The sequence below is a fragment of the Anser anser genome (assembly GCF_964211835.1).
Source record: "Anser anser genome assembly, chromosome: 4".
In the NCBI taxonomy this organism is placed as follows: domain Eukaryota; kingdom Metazoa; phylum Chordata; class Aves; order Anseriformes; family Anatidae; genus Anser; species Anser anser.
The window spans coordinates 55,206,134-55,225,371 of NC_139724.1; the positions used below are offsets into that span (position 1 = coordinate 55,206,134).

At 41.4% G+C, this 19,238-nt stretch overlaps 1 protein-coding gene and 1 long non-coding RNA gene across 12 annotated transcripts in view; one reads left to right on the forward strand and one right to left on the reverse strand.

The window, feature by feature from the left end:
* Positions 1–19,238, reverse strand: part of TBC1D1 (TBC1 domain family member 1) — a 114,845-nt gene that overhangs the window by 49,695 nt on the left and 45,912 nt on the right. For all 11 annotated transcript variants that reach the window (XM_083835690.1, XM_083835692.1, XM_083835695.1 and 8 more), the window contains 6 exons: positions 11,234–11,767; positions 7,480–7,569; positions 4,293–4,397; positions 3,754–3,886; positions 2,255–2,346; positions 527–637 (listed from right to left, as the gene is read on the reverse strand). In XM_083835690.1, coding sequence (XP_083691816.1) covers positions 527–637; positions 2,255–2,346; positions 3,754–3,886; positions 4,293–4,397; positions 7,480–7,569; positions 11,234–11,767 — 1,065 coding nt within the window. The remainder of the gene's footprint in view (positions 1–526; positions 638–2,254; positions 2,347–3,753; positions 3,887–4,292; positions 4,398–7,479; positions 7,570–11,233; positions 11,768–19,238) is intronic.
* On the forward strand, positions 11,774–14,207 carry LOC310899391. The gene is made up of 2 exons (XR_014584257.1): positions 11,774–13,352; positions 13,578–14,207. It is a non-coding gene; the product is annotated as an uncharacterized lncRNA (long non-coding RNA).

Sequence of the window (19,238 nt, forward strand, 5' to 3'; positions counted from 1 at the left end):
GCTGCTGCTGTTTCTGCAGCAATGCTCCTCAGCTACTCCTCCCTGAGGGCCATTTCAAGTGGTCGTTTGCACACAAGAAATAGTTTTCAGCTATCAACTAAACATAATGGTTTTTATCAAGGATCAAGTCCAATGTGTTGTCAGAACACTGGCTCATACAGACAGGGGGATGGCAAATGCCACAGATTAGCTGAGAGCAGTTATATATAAATTCTGTATATATTCTCTGACGTATGTTGAATTGTCATTGCGGTGACAAGAAAGAAACAACCACATTAGTGGCCTACCTAGCCTGCATCTCTGTCTCCAAGGTCTGGAACCAGACTGTACCAGCTATCTCAAAACGCGTGACATATGCCTGTCTTGGCACATGATGCTAGCCACAAGGAAAAGCAGAGTTCGCTGCTGCCTACAGTTTGAAGTACCAAAATGCCAGTGATGGGAAGCTGCCTTGGAAAGATAAGTATGGAATGGAAGATTATTCCTGGCTCCCTCTTACACGGGCTAAAACTGAATGGTTACTTACCTGTTTTGCTTCCCAAACGTGAACATGGTCCTTCTGTTTTTCTTCATACATGTTTCTCAAAATAGAGATAATCAACTCATTCTCTTTTTGATCATTTCTTGGTCTTAATTTCTTTAATTAAAAACACCACAAACACAGTCATTACACATTCATAAAATGACTAGCAAATACTTCACCCTTTTCATTTTGTCACTGTTACTACGCAATTAGTGTAAGAACAAGTTGAACTTAGATGCTACCCTATCAGTCCACCAGAGGACAGCAGCATCCCAAGCAAAGCACCAACACAGCCAGAGAAAGACTTATACTGGATTTCCTAAGTGACAGACTTTACATGAAAACTAAAGGCCAACCTTAGAGGTATTAAACTGCCACATGCAAATAATGACTTCAAAGTATACTTTTGCCAATTCACTTTTGAGGAAAAAAAAAAAACAGAAACAAAGAAAATGAGCGTTTAGAATACATGAAGTACTGTCTTGCTGTCAATGGTGCATGACCCTTCTCCTATAAATCGTTCTCATTAGAAACTTCATTTTTGGGGGAAGTAACAGATATTTTAAAAATTAGTGCACAAAAATGTATAAGCTAAATATAACCACCTCTGCTGCTATTTAGATCTGAAACACTACATGAGAAAATAATTTTAAAAATTTATTTATGATAGAATTTAATCCCATAAGACATGGTTTTAAGCCTTACTGAGGTAATGCAGAGGATATGGTATGAAGTAGCTAAGGCCAGGAGAGCACCTTAGATTAATTAAAATACCCTTAGACAGTTATCTAAAAATGCAAATCATGGTTACAACATGTGGAGCTGTAAAAATACAGTAACTAAAATTTCTGTCACTCCAACTCAAAAGAAAAACTGAAAAGGATATTCAGGAGAGATATACTTTACCCTTAGTTTTACCAAGTTAATTGTTTGCAGACTTCTACCAGAAGCATTAACAGTTAGATTCATTTCCTGTAACTACTAGAAGCTTTAGACCATTAAGATGTGTACAGACTACTAAAAAGGCAACAGTGCCAGCTAGCTGCTATATGCTAAAAAATTACTTAGGTCATGGAATCACTCCCATAGAGCAATTTCCAAATTTGGTCCTAGATGATAAATCGCCACAAGGAAGCAAAGAGGGAGACTGAAATGACTCAAGAGAGGAAGGAAACGTTATTTAAAAAAAAAGTCTGAAGTTTCCTAATCTTTACTAACGTGCCAAACCCAATGACATTGCCTTCAATGGTCATCATCTGCCTTAAATCCAACTATGCTTTCCTCCATGCTAACCTGTGTTTCATTCAGAGCATCGAAAGACAATTTTTTTTAGTTAGTTTGACAAGTATTAAGACCCAGGTTAACTTTCAGGCAGGACATTTTCCAGTTTGGGAATGTTACACTCATTTGTTTCGTTCAAAGTAACAGCTGAACATTCTCAAAGTACAAGTTACTGCCTTCACCCACAAAAAGTCTGTATGCAGTCCTCCTCAGGGAGGAAGACTATTTGTTTTCATGGAAAAAAAATATTAGGGGAAGAAAAATGAGTAAAATAAGCCCTTTTCAAGAGCAAAATATATCAAAAAATGATACAGAAATTAAAGCACAAGGTGATTAATAGCCTGTGATATAAAGTTAATGAATAATTCACAAAAAAAATGTGGAGCTTCACAATAATGTTAGCAAAAAACATTAATTGAGTTAAAACCTTGTAGGAGACATAGAGCTTACCTTAACCTCTTCAAAAACAGAGGCTTGCTCCTGGCTATTTAGTGTTGTTAGATGCTTTTGTAGTTCTAGTTTAGTCTTAAAAGGGGATAGCCCTAACATGAAGAACAAAAAAGAACAAATCATGGGGTCAAATTAGTCAGAATTAATCAACTGCATAAATATGCACAAAATGTAAGCTAAAGCTCATCAGTACCAGTTATTTGAGCTGACCCTTTGCCTTGATTTCATAACAGGGCATCCGAAAAAAGCGTAGGTTAATTTAAAGCTACTGCTGAACTCTCGTCTTTAAAATGAGGGACATGAACTCTTTGCAACAAGGAGATTTACTGAGCATGGACCAGGATTATACTCTTAGCTGATCTAGAAGATTCCATCATCACACAAAATAAAATAAATCCACAATCTACATTACAGCATTTTAGCAGACTACTTTGCTGGTGTTTGATGCAGTAACTGCTTGGACTTTGTTTGTGGTACAAATATATTTTCTATTGATTTCCTCCAGTTTGTATGCCTTGGCCTCTCCTTAAAATAGCAGATCTATTGCATGGTAGCAAGAGGCAAAGGAGAAATTCACTAAAAGATTTACTGACAATCTAAAGCTGACTGCCCTCTCATTCAGATTACTTTTTTCTGCTCTCATCCTGGATTAAGTTGCTTCTCTCTATTTTCTGTGGAAAAACAGCAAACCATCAATGGTATTTTGTACTTAACTTCTTGGCATCTCTCTTTCATCTGATTTGATGGTACGATTAAAGACATTACGATTCTTTTGCCTTGAAGAACTTTCCCAAAAATTATCACTAACTGAAGGGCAAAACAAAGCGAAAAGTAGTTTTGAAAGTTCTCCAGTTTCATCAAGTTAATACTAGAGAAGTTTTGTTCATTTAAGTGATGTCTGGTGTAATTAAAGCCCAACAACAGCTTGTCACATCACAGCTTTAGCTTATTGGAGTAAAACCTGTGAGATTTGCTGAAATGCAAACTTTTTTTTTTTGTCTTGAGCATGTTTTCTAGGCCACAACTACAGTTTTAACTACTCCATTTAAATGAGGGAGCGCAGATCAACATAAACATGCATATTGAAATCTTGCTGGTTCATGTTTAGAGGCAGTGTAATACCACTGTCTAATTGGGATCAATAGGACAGCAGGTCATCGGTATTGCTGCGTATATTGTTAAGAAGTTCAGTATCTACAATTCTCTGTATTTAAATGGCTAACAGTCAGGCTAGCTGTAATTCAATTATATTTAAACAAATATTTTTCAAAAATAAACTGAAACACAAGAAGGGAGCTTAGATTTTGTTTGAAAATTCTTATTAGCTTCTAGATTACTTTATATTGCAGTCCTCTTAATAGAAAAGACTGGCATTCAAGCCTACTTCCCACATCCCAAGTTCTATTTAAGCATTCCTTCCCTTTCAGACCCACATGTAATATTGCCCATCAATAAAATTGTTAAAAAGATATTTGACCAGAAAATTCTTTGAACCTCACCTTCTATCTTTTCACAGAGTTTATGCAAGCTTTGCATAGGACATCCTTCACAGAGCTGGGGCTGGGCCTTGGAAGTTTGTTGCACAGCAGCTACAGTGAAAGCCTGTTTCAATGTCATCATGATTTCATCAACCTGAAAAGAACAGAGTGCTAAAGAACAGAATTTCACTTATCCACAGAGCTTCTGTTTTCCTTAACACAAAAACAGTCATTCAGAATGACACTGTCACGTATCTGGGAAGGTGCTTATGTTAAAAAAGAAGAGCTGTTGCTGTGCTGTTTCTTGCATACGCAAGACAAAGCTTATCATGAAGTCATCTCTCTTCCAGGCCAACCGTTTTTATTTTCATGGTCTAGTAAAAGACATTACTTCTATCTAGAAACCTTTTCTTAAGTATGATAAAAAGAGAAAAAAACCTCCTGTAGTTGTGAGGCTCTGGCTTGACCCACAGCACAATAGTGCAGTCCTAGTGTAGAAAACATTCAGCAAAATACAGAGAACTGAACAGAAGATTATGTTAGGCCTTTCTTTTACTTACCAATGCTTCATCTGTACACTGAAACACATAGCAAACGAAGTGGAAGCCGCCATTTTCTGAAGACTCTCTGCAGATGAATCCAAAGTGATCCACATGTCTGATTCCCTAGCATAAAAATAGCAGTAATGAAACAGCCTCATTACATTAAATGTTTTGTACCTGTATTTTTTTTCTATAACAAAAGCAAGAAAGGCCCAACAGCACGACATCACATATCTATGGTACAGCTACTTTAAAATCATCTGGCCATTAAAAAAATGATTCTCTTATTGAATTTACTATTTTGTGAATATTTTAAGTTTCATTTTAGCCAGAGTTCGTTTTATTTTTAAAGAAGAAGTATTATAGATCCATTGGAAAACACAGAGATGAAGAAAGACATGTTGAGTGGTATTTTACTCAATATTGGAAACAGCAGGGAAAGCAAGGTCGCTCTTTTTCTTGCCTTTTGCTTAAGTGGTCACACAATTGTTTTAGATTTGTAAGAGCAAATCAAAGCATCTGTGAAAACTGATTTTTTTTCAAATCTCAAGAAAAGCCTGTTTATTTAAAAATGAAAATGGTTATAATATATTAAGATCACTCATGGAAGCATTTGTTGCTCCTAAAATGCATGCAAAAGTCAGGCACGATCCACTTGCAACAATAGGTAAGCATCACCTCCTAGCAAAACTCTGAATTTATTCAATTGCTGGAATATTTTCTTTTATGAAAAGACTTTCAGATGAGCAGAATTAGGTCATACCTGTGCATGTCTCCTCAGTGCACAATTTGTGGTAAAAACTTATGACGAATTATACACACAATGGTAGAACCTACGTATACAAATTCAGTTCCACTCAGCACTCTTTTGCTACCTTGCAGCTGTCATGGCACAACCGTATTAAAGTGAGGCAATAAACTGTTTAAACTTCACTGAAATTTCTAATTTATTGTTAAATCAAAGTCACGATCATGTTTCATAATCTTAAGATGGCTCCAGGACTTCTCCCCCCACCGTTTCCCTGTTAATGCAGCAGGAATCATCAAATATTCTCTTCATCATTTTATCACAAAGAAAAAATAGTAATAACAAAAAAGCATTAAAACAGCATAAAATGAGAACACTTCTATAGAACAGAATGGGTGGGTGGCCTAAAAAAGAATATGTAATAGCATCAAATATCCTGAAGTAACCCAAACAATGTTGTTCTAACAATAAATTGTTTGAAATACTAACAATAAACCTTCAAAGCATGCCAGCTGAGTAAAGGAAAATAGTTCAACACATATGGAGATACCCAGTTTCTCAAAGCGTGCCTTCTATACATAGACAACAAAGGCTTGATTACACAGACAACCATCAGGCACGGTGTACTATGAGAACAAGCAGATCAAAAGGACACTGAAATGATGTGAAGTCCTCAGCTTCTCCACCTCTAGCTCCACTGGACACCCAGGCTAAAGCATTTTGGGAGGCAGTTCTGTGATGATGCACAAACAGGCTGATACAACCTGCAGACTGTTTTCCTCCATCACCCACATCAGAGACGTGCTCAGAACACGCCTGTGCCCCTTCATGGACTCCCCTGTCCACGTTTCTTTTCCTGAAAACCCAACTGCAAGAGTGGAGGGAGCCCACCTGGGATCACAGCCCTCAGATCTCAGAACTGCAAGGCACCAGGAGCGATCACACACTTAGCTGTTTGTGTAGCTAACGCTGACACTGCCCCAGGATGACGTACTTCTTCCTACCATTTCCAGTATCTGACAGATTGGGCATTCTGGAAGTTAAGTACTGATTCTGATTTCCCCTATAACTTATTTCCAGTGCCTCCAAGAAAAGATTAATTGAAGGTCTTGTACAATCAAGATAAATTTGCAAGATGGTTCTGGTGAGTCTTCTGAAGTTTGCATACTTGGGGTAAAAGCCCTTGGGCCTGAACCCCTACCCCACTACTCTCCCAGCTGACAAGATCGTGCCCAGCAACACTTCCTTCAGGCACGAGGGGAGACTCGATCAGAGCCTGCCTCCTACTGCTCTGCGGAGCACAGGAGCCTGCAGGGCAGGGCACAAAGTCTACTCAACTACCTCCTGCCTAAGGGCATGTGGGGATAAAGATTTTTCTGCGATCAAGGAGCTCCCTTCAAAGCTCTTGATCTGACATCATGCAAACTAGCGATGTTTACTCTGCCATTTTCAGAATAAGTACATGCATGTTTAATGATGAAAGCAACCTCCATCAGGTAAAAAAAATAAATCAATCTCAAAACAAAAAGGGCAAAGAGAATAATAGCAAATCATAATCCCTACATTTAAAAATTGCTAATTAAACCTATTGCATTTTTTCTCTATTTTTCTAGTTTTACCCCAATATCATTTAGACCAGAGCCTGTGATGCACTGAATAGAATTCCACTGTACAAGTAAGCAAGTGCAAAACGGTGCTAGAAAGAGTGGCAAGATTTACATCTCAGTACACTAGGTCTTACTCCCTCCTGAGACCCACAGTACAAACAAGACTGAACTGGTTTAATTGAAGGTGAACTTTTAGTTAAGCTAGTGGAAACACCCATTCCTCAATAAATGTACATCTATTTACATAATTGCAGTTCATGCTAATTTCTCAGGGCTTTAAACTAAAACAATCCACAAGAGGTTTTAAAGGAATTAAATGTTCCCTAAGGAATCTATCCTTGTTTAATGAATTAAACTCTAGGAAATGTCTTTACGAACAGCTGCAATGACAGTTGTCTTTTACACACATGCAACTCAGTCTTGAAAAACATACATCTTTTAGAAGCGTTTTTCAGATAACTCTTGCACATTGTTTATTCCCTTTCATGATCACTCCTTGAAAAATACCCTGACACAGCTCACATTTGCACAACTGTGAATCACGCCTGCTGAAGTTTCAAACCAGAAATGATGAGGTTATTTCTTCTAGCTTGTATTATTCATTCACTAGTCAAGGAAGTGAGCCTTTATCTTAGAAGTTACAATGCAAAGCACGAGGGAAGAATGACGGTTTTACAGAATTACTGATTAACCAGCAACTTGTTTGTCAATAGCAATTACTGAAACCACTTGGGTGAGAATCCACTCGAAAAGCTGGGAGAAAGAAATACATGAACATTCACAAATGAAGAATATATACATGTATATACATATATTTTTTTCTTAAGAAAAAATACACTCCCAATCTTACCTGAGAACAAAAGGATATTTCTTTAAAGCTTTTTTCAATTGCTACTTTTTTAGTGTCAGGACTGATAAGGTAAACTTCAGACTGGCCAATCTAAAAAAAGCAGAATAACAAGGTAACAAGTAACATTACACTTACATTTGTCTCACTGCAAAAATGTTTCCTGGACAAAATCTCAAACAGTCTTCTATCTGTATTTTTAAACCAATTAGTGTATTATTACTGGACAAAGCGAGAATGAACAGCATTGGTTTGGTGTTGAGAGCACTGCATGTTACTGAACTGTGATTTAGTTTCACTTTTGAGACATGAAGTTGAGATGTGTTTTACTACATACGTGTAATATTATACCACAATTAATTTTACACAGAGAAAACATTCACACTCTTTTCTTACTTTCAACAGGCTTGACACACACTGTATTCCCAAAAACTACTGTGAAAAGCTACTTAATGAAACTGTCCCAAAATTTAAATTTAAGTGTATTCTCTCTACCTGTATTTTATTAAGATGCTCATAGCATTTAATTTAAAGGCTTTATCTCAAACTATAAAAACAAGCTTACTGGAGTGTATTTTCTAACTTAATTTCATCTGGAGGCCATTTGTACAGCAGTGCCCCAAGAGCTGATGTGAACTTCTGATAGGTGAGGACTCTTTTTAAGGTGAAACTATTGGTTTTGATTTCTCAGCTGTTGGCAACATCTCTGTAACATTTCCGCAGGTATGTTTAGATTTCTCGCAGCTCCCAGCACATCTGAAAGCCTGCTAAGGCTAAGTCTTACGTTAGATTTTAGGGAAGATGAGCAGAATCTGGATCCATTCACAAGTTTGACTGAGACAAACTTGCTGGAGCTTCAACCACCACCAAATCCCAACGCACACACACCAGAAGATCAGTGTCACCAAGACACCCAGAGCTTCTTAAGGGGTGGGGGGAGAATCCTGTGTGGAAAAGGGTAAGAGTAAGAAGTGCAACTTCCCTGTGTCTGAAAACAGCCCTGTGCGTTCACCTTCCACCTCCTCCTTCACTCCAGCTAGCCACAACTATTTTCCCACTTCGCTCCTACTGCCCCCAGGGCCGCTGTTGTGGGGGTTATTCCTACTCACACCCACTCAGCAGCCTCCCCCTGCTCCCTTCCTAAGAGGCTCGCTCTGAGCTCAGCCCCACGCATGCCTTTCATACTTGGTCACAGGGCAGCAGAAAGCATTTGAAGCCAGCTGAACACGACAAAACCAGCAACAGAAACACCCGAGAGAAAAACCTAAAAAATAAGTAAACAAAAAAACCTAACAAATTGGCTAGGAAAGCAGTTCTTCAGGATGAGATTAAAAATCCAGACTGTCTGAACCAGGACAGCAGTGTCAGCAGATAACTTATCTGAAGTTTTTCAGACCTCATACACCAGCCTCTCCTGCAGTCTTGGGGAAAATCCAAATTTCTTCAACTCAGAAAATACAAACTATTTTGCTCCTCTGGATAAGAAGTTACTCTTGAGCATTTCATACACAGCCACACACAAACCGATAAGCAAAGGTGGAAACCTGTGCACGGTGTATGTTGATTCAGAACCTGATGACCACGGGGGCTGCCTGCCCACAACTCGGCTATGCCACGAGGTTGGGGACACCAGAGTCACAAACCACGGTTACTTCACTTCCTCACTTTCAGCTAAACTCAGCATGGCTGAATGGCAACAGAAAGCAACTGTGGGTATTAAACACTATATTTCCAGGCAAAAAAAAACAATCCAAAGTAGAAAGGCAGATCAGCAGAGCTGCAGAATTTGGAAGTGAGCCTATCGGTAGGTGACCGACGTTGCATTCAAGTTGGAGCTGCACGCCTCCCTGAGAGCTGCTGGTTTTATATAAAATAAAAAGGTACCTGCTGCAGTACGCTGGGTCTGGACTGAAGCGTGTCCATCTCCAGTATATGCATATGAATTAATAATGGAATCAGGATTTGTTTAAAGATTAGGCTTTATTACAAAGGGCATTTGTATTTTCCGTGTGAAATACCTGCTCAGGGGAACAAGGTAAAGATGAAATTATTTCTCTCCACCTTCTTCCATTTCACTCTCTGTTGCCAGCCTGCCACAACCAAACAGAAGTTTTTAACCAGGTATAGCTAACTGTACCTCTTGCTGTGTTCCTTTTTTTTTTTCAAAAAAAAAAAAAAACAAGAAAAAAACAGGTGTAATAATTCAGTGATTCTTGTTAAAGCAGCACAACTCTTTCTCCCCTCCAAAAAAATGCTGTAACCACATCTACTCCACTCTGTTACTGTCCCTAAAAACTCCCAGCCCCAAGAGCAGCTGACGGATCTGAGATTTCCTTACAATAGCCAGCTATTGTTCTGTCAGCTCCAGGTTTTTCTGTAAGATATGATGAAATATAACATGGAGCAAATAACATAAATCTCACTTCAAGTGCAAGGTCCTGCATCTGGGCTGGGGCAACCCCAAGCACAAACACAGGCTGTGCAGAGGTGGATGGAGAGCAGCCCTGAGAAGGACCTGGGGGTGCTGGTTGATGAGAAGCTCAGCACGAGCTGGCTATGTGTGCCTGCAGCCCAGAAAGCCAACCGTATCCTGGGCCGCATCAAAAGCAGCATGGCCAGCAGGGTGAGGGAGGTGACTGTCCTCCTCTGCTCTGCTCTTGTGAGACCCCACCTGGAGCCCTGCGTTCAGCTCTGGCTGGGCCCCAAGCACAAGACATGGACCTATAAGAATGAGTGTAGAGAGGGGCCACAAAGACGATCAAGGGGCTGGAGCACCTCTCCTACAAAGAGCTGAGGGAGTTGGGGTTGTTCAGTTTGAAGAGAAGGCTCCGGGGAGACCTTAGAGCAGCCTTCCAGTACCTAAAGGGGCCTACAGCAAAGCTGGGCAGGGGCTCTTTGTCAGGGAGTGGAGTGATAGGACAAGGAGTAATGGCTTTGAACTAAAAGAAGAGAGATTTAGATTAGATGTAAGGAAGAAATTTTGTACTGTCACAGGTTGCCCAGAGAAGCTGTGGATGCCCCACCCCTGGCAGTGTTCAAGGCCAGGCTGGATGGGCCCCTGGGCAACCTGGTCTGGTGGGAGGTGTTCCTGCCCATGGCAGGGGGTTGGAACCAGGTGATCTTTAAGGTCCCTTCCAACCCAAACCATTCTATGATTTTGTACTTCTTTCTGAGGTCTTCAAAAAATATTTTTGCTGCTTACCCACCAAGGCAAGAGCATTGCCAGCCACACAAAAGCAGGACAGGAGTGGAGGCAGGCATGGAGTAGCAAAGGGAGTTACTGCACTGCTCTATCACTACACAGACGTGTTGGCAGCTGAATAAAAATAAAGTTGCTTATCAGGGGACATAAATACCACTAGCTCATGTCATGGTTTGGTCCTTCTGCTCTAGTTAAAGGCAAATTGTTCACCAGGAAATTTATTTCTTCTGTTACTAGCTAGTGTAATTATACACACCTTGTTGCAATTGTGTAACTAGCAACTAATTTGCTAAAAGCTGTCTTTAGAAGCCCAGTGTTTTGGATAATGCTGTTTTAAACTACTTAGCATAACCTTATTTTGACTACATCAAACAATTTATACTGACTGGTAATACTTTATAAAGAAGTAGGCGAGTTTAAGCTAAGCTCTGGTAATTGCAATTAAGTTATTAAAGAAGCAACTGCCATCCATCTGAAAATCTGCTTTGGCGTTTGCCATTCCAAACTCCAAGACGTGAAAACACCATCAGCAATAGATGCAAAATCTTGCTTTACCGTAAACAACATTGTCCGGTTTTCTGCAATGTCTGTTGGCTGCACAACACTGTGTCCATAGATAAGTTGACTTTTTAGGTTCAGTGAAACTGCATCTTCTTCGAAAGACCTGACAAAGCTGTTACTCCTATGGCTTCCCTCTTGAAAATCCTTCTTAAAAGCTAATGAACGAAGCCCAGGCTGAGAAAAGGATTTCCTAATTGGCCTCTTCTCCTCCTCTTCACCCATCAAGGGCTGGAAGACAGACCGAAATTTGCTGCCGAAAGAGAAGCCTCCAGAGTTATTGGCAGTTTCATTTTGTTGGGACGATGAGTTAAAATCTGAGGTTTTTGTACAACTCGCATGATTAAATTTCTCAATGCATTCATCTATGAGTGCTGGGGGTGCGTTTTTATGTGCTACAGTCACACGTCCACAGAACAGCACCTCAAACTTTTTGGCAAAAGGGTCTTCAACATCTGAGAGATTATTCTGAAACTCTTCCTGACGAGCAATTTTTCCAGCTTGTCGAATCGAGCTTATAATCTCAGGCACCTAGAAGAGGGGGAAAATAAACAAAATTAGCATCTGGTGCTTTAAAACAAACAAGCTGCAACACTCAGAGGTGCTCCCTGCTGTTATTTTTCTTGCATGGCTGATTTGTTTTCATTTTCTGAAAGACCAGCTGAAGTGATCTTGTATTTCTCCAACAGACCTATGTTTTAATACGATAAACACTGACTAGGTAAATTGCTCATTTGCTTCCCCGTCAGGAGGTCCAGCATCATCAACATGTCATCAGAAGAGCTTTGCCAATGCTTGGTTACACTGCACTGCTGTGATTCATCTCATAAAGGTTCTCCTGCAGCATGTGCTGCTGCCACGGGGCCACAATTTATGGTTACAGCAGATAATTCTGCCAGCTTTTTAATTCCCCTGAATTACTCCGAGAACAAGTCATGCTAAGTGTGTCAGTTCCCTGACAGAACAAATTTCCTCCATCGAGAATCAATAGCTTACTTCACAAGAGTTTGGCTGCAGATAGTACAGAAGGCAGTAAGGGAGCCGCAGACCAAAACCCTAAGAGCGAAGGCAGCCCTGAACCTACAGAATGCTTTGGAGGCACAAGCTCCATCTTCTTCAGATGTTTCCAAGGCCACCTACTAGCTAAACACTATACAAAAATGAAGGTAAACCAGAGAAAACAGCAAAGAACTTGGAGAGAAAGAAAAAGGTTGCACAGCAAAAACTGAACATACTCTGGGAATGCATAGAGACCTCCGCGTGACGCTTTTTGTAGACAAGGAAATGCACACACACATACAGCCAGCAGGTTTCAACCAACCAGTAAGAGACGACAGAACACCCCGCGTGGCTCAGGAAGCATTACCTCACCCCTGAGCCACCAGCTGATGGCACAGCCAGGCCGACGGGGAAGGTAAGGGTCCTGACTTCAGAAGCCTGCTCCCAGCGGTGGCACTTAGCAGCCGGAAAGCCCTGATTCAGGCAGCTTCCTGCCTCACTGTTTTTAAATCACATACAAGAAGAAAATAAAGGATTATACCTTTAAGGTTCACTATAGAACCTTTATTACCTCAAATAATATGTATTTGCTCCACGGTCAGCCCAAAACTCACCTCAGTTGTATTTACCTGATACTCCTTCACACAGTTCTTAGTCGCCTAACACGTCAGGATGAGGGCGAAGCAGACAACTTGATTCTAGCCACACTTCAAGCTGCAACTGCCTTAGCACTGACCCTGAAGGAAGTGCCCGGGCTCACCAGCTACAGGCAGCCACCCTCCCCAGTTACCCTGGGATCCCAGCTCTGCCCTTGATGAGGTTGCAGCGGCCACAGCGAAGAAGGGAGGCAGGTCCTGGAAAGGGCTCGTGCCATCCAAGCCAAGAGCGCCAGCCTGCCACGATCTTGGCAGGGATGAAGCTCCCGTGGCACAGCCTGTGCTGCGGGTTGTAAGGAGAGTTTGCAGCTGCTGCAAGGGTTGGAGCTGAGGCGAGGCCCAGGCTGTGCGTTTGGGATCCACCACAGACGTGCTCCTATTGAATTTGGTTTCTTCAATGGTTTCGTTATCAAACACCTTGGACTTTAGTTAGAGACTACATCCCTCAGAATTACTTTGCAGTAAGTAAACTTCATGTCTGAAGAGATTTAGTGGGCCTGTTGATGAAAACAAAGGGGAGTATTTATTTAATTCAAGCCTTAGCATGTGTGAAGAGAAGTATGTCACTCATAAGGACCAGCTGGTTTCTAGGCCACACTTAATGAAAACCATGGACTCCTCTGTTCTTGCTTATTCATCTAAACAACTTCACAATCTATTAATATCTTTTTATTACTTCTGATTAGGTAATGGATATTGCTACAGCAGAAGCAGCAAGCCACCACCTTCCTTTCCTCAGACCGTTATGTACGTTAAATGTTAACCTCTTCATCAATCAAGACACGGTGCTATGATGAATAAGAGAAGAACAAAGTACATTTTCCCGTGGAACTGTTCTTGGCTTGACCAACGTTTGTGCTCTTTTCACCTTCCTGTACCACCCCAGGCCCTTTACGCAGGTATCTGGAGAGCAGGAACACAGGCGCTGCTCAGCTCCCTCTGGCCCTGGCTCCCTCAGCAAATAGACCTGGGTGCTGACTACGTGAGAATCACGTAAACGTCCAATAAATAAATAAATAAATAAATAACAAAAAAATGAAAGTAATCTGAAATGTATAAATAAAGCTCTTTGGAATTATCAAAATAAACTGCCAGGCTCTATCCTGGCAAATGCTCATTAACCACAGCTGGGATTTTTCCAGATTAAGGAGCATGCCGTTCAGCTAACAGTAACCACGTCTCTTCCAAACCTCCAGCAATTAATCCAAATTTAAATCGTATCAGGTTTTGTCTCTTTGATCTGCATCAAAAAAAGCAGCAGACCTCAAGTTGCTACTGAATTAAGGTAATGTTGCTTGGAGTTTTGTAAACAGTAATCCAAGCCTACACATAGTAACAGAAATGGGAAGAATAAGGCTTCTTTACAAAACAAAAGGATTGCCAGTTCTTACACCAGGGATGATACATGGGATGGAAGAACTTCCATCTGTGGAGAGGGACATTTTCCTGGTAGTTTGGGGGTACAAGCCTATCTTCACCAGCAGGAAACAGATATATACATCTGTTTTATATAAAATATAAATTTTATATATATAAATATAAATTTAAAATTTAAAATAAAATTTAAATATTATATATATAAATATACATATATTATCATATATATATACACACACATATATATGATATTTTTGCTGTGCAAGCTACAGAAGCACCCATGCAGCTCGTGCAGAGAGTAGTCTTCCGCTGTTGGTGGCTCTCCCTGCGGTTCAAGCACCTCTACCTGCAGACGCGCCGTAACTCTACCTGAGCCAGAAGCTGCGTGGGGGGGTGGTGGCTCAGTACCACTGGGCTGGAGATTTCCAGATCATTCCTATCCTATTTCAGACATTCCCCTCACACTTCACCGCCTCCACCGATGGTCTTTCTCAGTCGGTGGCCACGACAGTTGGAACAGTGCTCCCCAGAGAGCTGCACGCTGCTGTAACTGCTGAAGTAGTTTGAAGAATAAAGTACACGAGTCCTGCTAGATTCACTTTTTCATCTTTGTAGAAAGAGGTGTGAAAAAGACTAAACAGGAGACAACTTTTTTGCCTAACCTCTTCTATTTGTCCAGGAATTAGGATTAAAGGGCCATCTATTGCAAGAGTTAGCTCAGAGCAGCTATTCTTACTACCTTTCTACCTCTCTCTAGACATTTACTTTTAAAATGCATGAAGCTAATACAAGCTTAAAACAAGCTTTGAGCGCTCCCTGTGTTTTTGCATTCCCATCTCTCTATTTGTGAAGAACCTGATGCCAACAAGGACCCAGGCTCACTCTGTGGGCATGCAGCATAGGCCAGAAACAGGCTCTTGAGGAGAGGCCAGCCAGGATGGTGAGGAGGGGAGTGCCCTGGATGCCAGCGAGCAGCAGGGAGGCCTGGAGCCCAGCCTGTGGAGTCAGCTGAGCACCTACACCTGAGAATTAGCAAATGAGGCCTTCTTTGGACTGCAGGGAGCAGACTCTCGTTCAGAAGCACTGGCCCTCCTGGTGATTTTAACCAGCCTGGTATCTGCTCGGAGGGCAACAGAGCAAGCCAGAAGCAGGCCAGGAGGTATCTGGAACATGCTGACGATAGCCCCCAACAGAGGTGATGCAGGAGCTAAGGAGGGAAGGCGCACTGCTGGGCTTGTTACTTGATAGGGACGTGAAGTTTAGGAGCAACCTTCACCACAATGACCACCTTACGAGACAGGGTAGAGAGCATAATCACAGCCCTGAACTTGAGGAGAGCAGAGCTTGGCTAGTTCGTGGATCTGAGTGGAAGAAGCCCCTGGGATATGGCTCCACAAAGAAGAGGGATCTAGGATTGCTGGTTGATTTTCAAGGATCATCCCCTCCAAGAAAAGCCCACCTCTTCTCATTGTGCTTTGTGAAAGGAAAAGAAGCAATGCACGAAATTCTACCCAAACGTAAGAAAAAAAATCTCTTTAATTGTAAGGCTGCCCAGACACTGGCACAAGTTACCCAGAGAGGTTGCAGAGTCTCCAGTCCTGGAGAGACTCAACCTGCCTGGACACAGCCCCGAGCAGCACACTCTAGGTGGCCCTGCTGAATAAGGTGTCCCCCAGAGGTCCCTTTCTACCTCAGCGTGGTGATTTAGGTACCAACATCTTTGTAGGCATGAGTAGCTGTGCCTGCTGATCTAACTCACATAAGGCAGTGGGGCAAGCCTACTGCATACATACGTGACTTCTTCCTACCGCACAAATTGTGTTTTCTGGAATACTTCTATTTTTATGTGTTTTCTGACTTGTTTCTCAGTATAAATATGTAATTAGTGGGTAAAGATTATTTCTGTAATCAGAAAAACTAAAATTATTCCCCTAAAAAATATTTATGACCTAAAACTATTTCCCTAAACCCACAAATGTAAGCAGAGAACAACAGACTAAGCAACAACAAAACTTACCGAACACAGAACACGACCTTCTCATCGTTCTCCCTGGGCCAAATAGGACTGGTGAATTGAAGATACAATTGAAACTTAATTGAAAAAGACGTACTCATAACCACTAAAACTAAGTATACCATGTTACTTCTGCTATGATTAGGATGCTTATTTTCCATAATGCTGAGTGCTCTTGTGACTTCATCCTTGGGTAAGCAAGCAGAACACAAACCACCACCGGAACTTCCTGATGCGTGTTGGTCTGACACCAGACTAACAGCTACAGCTTCTGCACCACACATGAAATCAGGAGAAAAGGCAATCGTTTGTAAGCATGCACAGGTTTGGTGCAGCTGGAGAACATGAAGCAGCTCCTTCCCTTCATTTCCCTGCAAGAGAAGCTCACACTTGCAACCAGACGTCACCCTGCAAGTTCACATACTAACGTACAAAAAAGACACCAAATGCCTTTAGCCTGTCAGTGGATTTGAGAAAGAGTAAGAAACTATTTTAATGAAGAAGGACCAGTAACAGCTGACTGCAACAGCTGCCTTTTGGTATACTAGACTAAGAAAAGGTTCCCTGCTTCTTTAACATGCAGTAGGCACACAGGCAAAGCGTGCCACAGAAGAGGAGCCATCAAATACATCAACTGGTGAGGACTCACGGCAAAAAAAGTGGTATGTTTTTAGATGTGGCAAAGTCCTCATCACTACGGACGTACCGGTCCCTCCAAAATACTTCGGGTCAGTGAAGGACTCAAGCACAGGCTTAACTATTTCAAGGGAGTAAGTGGTATTGTTTAAAATAAAGACCTGTGCTGTCAGGAACTGATTTTATGTAATACGCTACGTAAACTCTTGCAAAACAAAAATCACTAGGATAAGATCTTGAGTTGAACCTCAGAAGACAGCACATCGCAGTGGCTGGAATAGACCTTTAACAATCTTGCACAAAGCTCTTGAAATGAGTCAATGTTTTCCTTAAGCAAGCTTTGCCTGCCTACTCAAGCATCCCAGGACAAACTATCTGAATTATTTTAAGAGTATTTACTTGCCTGCTCTCCTGTCCACAGCAGGCTCAATAAAATACGTCAAGAAGTCACACTGTTTGCTGCTTATGCCATTCCCTCTCTATTTTATTAACGAGCACTGCTACAAGAGAAACATGGTCCATGGCAAAATATTTTTGGAGAAGCCATCCAGTTGTATCAGGACCTATAGCAATGCTTGTCACCAGTACAGCATTTATTATCATGGAATACTTTGTGAAGTGTTGGAACTGAAGAAAGCAAAATCATTCTTGAGAGACACACAACATGTACAAAAAGATGATATAACACAGTATTTATCTGCATTTTTAAAAGACCACGCGGAATCTTCAATTTGAGGAGTGATGTTTACTGAAAAACAGCAGGTCTGTTTTCAGCACACTTCAGCAAAACAACTGTGTAGTAATAAAACAGATCAACATTTCCAACCGTACCACTCCCTAAACCCACACTTGTGGTCAACAACCTTTTTTGAACAGTTTTTTCCATTCAAGGGAATGCAAAGCTTAGCATTTTTAGATCTAATGCCTTTAAATCTACAGATCTCATTGGGATGTTTTCCAAAAAGAGTTGAGACTGCACAGGAGTAGAATCACAAAGAAATTTAATTCTGGAAGCGACCTCCGAAGGTGCAACCCCCCTACACACAAAGCAGGGCAAACTTTCAAGTTAGATCCAACTTCAAACCTGATCAGATGGCTCAGCATCACATCCAGTTCCACACAGCCCCAACAGCACACACCCCACAGCCTCCTGTTCCCAACGGGAAACCTGCTCCTTCCAGAAGGACGTCAAGACACAGCCAGCTGAGATTTCCTTCGTGAGAAGCCTCACCTCCTAGCTTAACCCAAAAATGAACTAAATACATACAGCACAAACCCAGTCTTTAATCTCTCACTGAAAGAGAAAAAAGGATGTCTTCAAACCAAGAGAATTTCCTTACAATTTGACATCAGTATAAATTAAAGGTAGAAAAGAGTAACAATCTTCTCAAGTTCATTTCCATTTCAGTGGAAGACCTTTTGTATTCAGGTCTTACCTTAAGTGTAGTCACAGGGTTTTCCTTTATTATCTTGCCTGGAAACTGCTCTACAGCCTCCTAGACGTTACTGACTTTCTCCAGTCATTAACTGCAATTCTTGTTTTCCAAATTTTCACCCCTTGATTCCTAATCAACAGTTCTTTCAACAATACTGTAATTACTAGTTTTCTTCCTGTGCTACTTGTTGACTTTTACTCCTCCCACGGAATTCTTTCAAACCAAGATTTAATTCAGAAAGAGAGGTGGAAAGTTTACAGTTCCTCCATTCCCTGGATGATGACGATGCTTTCCAAGCTCCCGTCCATTTGTTTTCTGTGCATAATGAATGCACCACACTTCGAGTCCAAGTAAGACTCGTACCAGGCTCTCTAAGTATTCAGGTCGGTGGGTGCATGGAGAGGCAGCTCACCTTTGCTCCATCACTTCACGTCTCAATGTGTACGACCCAAAGCTTTGCTGCTGTACCCACACTGCTCAGCTTTTGGTGGTGGTGGAATTTTATTCAGTTATTTCAGCAGCTTCACCATCCACGTGTGTTGGTCTATCTCACAGTCCTACTACCCACCACCACCAAAACTGCATGGGTTCAAAGCAGAAGGGAAAACCAATAATAATAACAGGCAGCATCATTTCTCTTTATAGTACCTAATACACATTAGGTGTCTCATGTAGCCAGACAACTTGTAGATATCTTGAAAGAGAACAACTTGGAGCACGACCAGAGGCTGTGAGAAGCAGCCAGGAGAACTAACAGCCAGGCTGCTCACGCAGCAAGTCGGGAAGGCTGTGGAACCAGACCTGACTGCATGACAGAGATGGCTTTTCAACCTCAGTCAGGTTGATATAATTCAGTATGCTGAATAATATCACCCCAGGCCTAG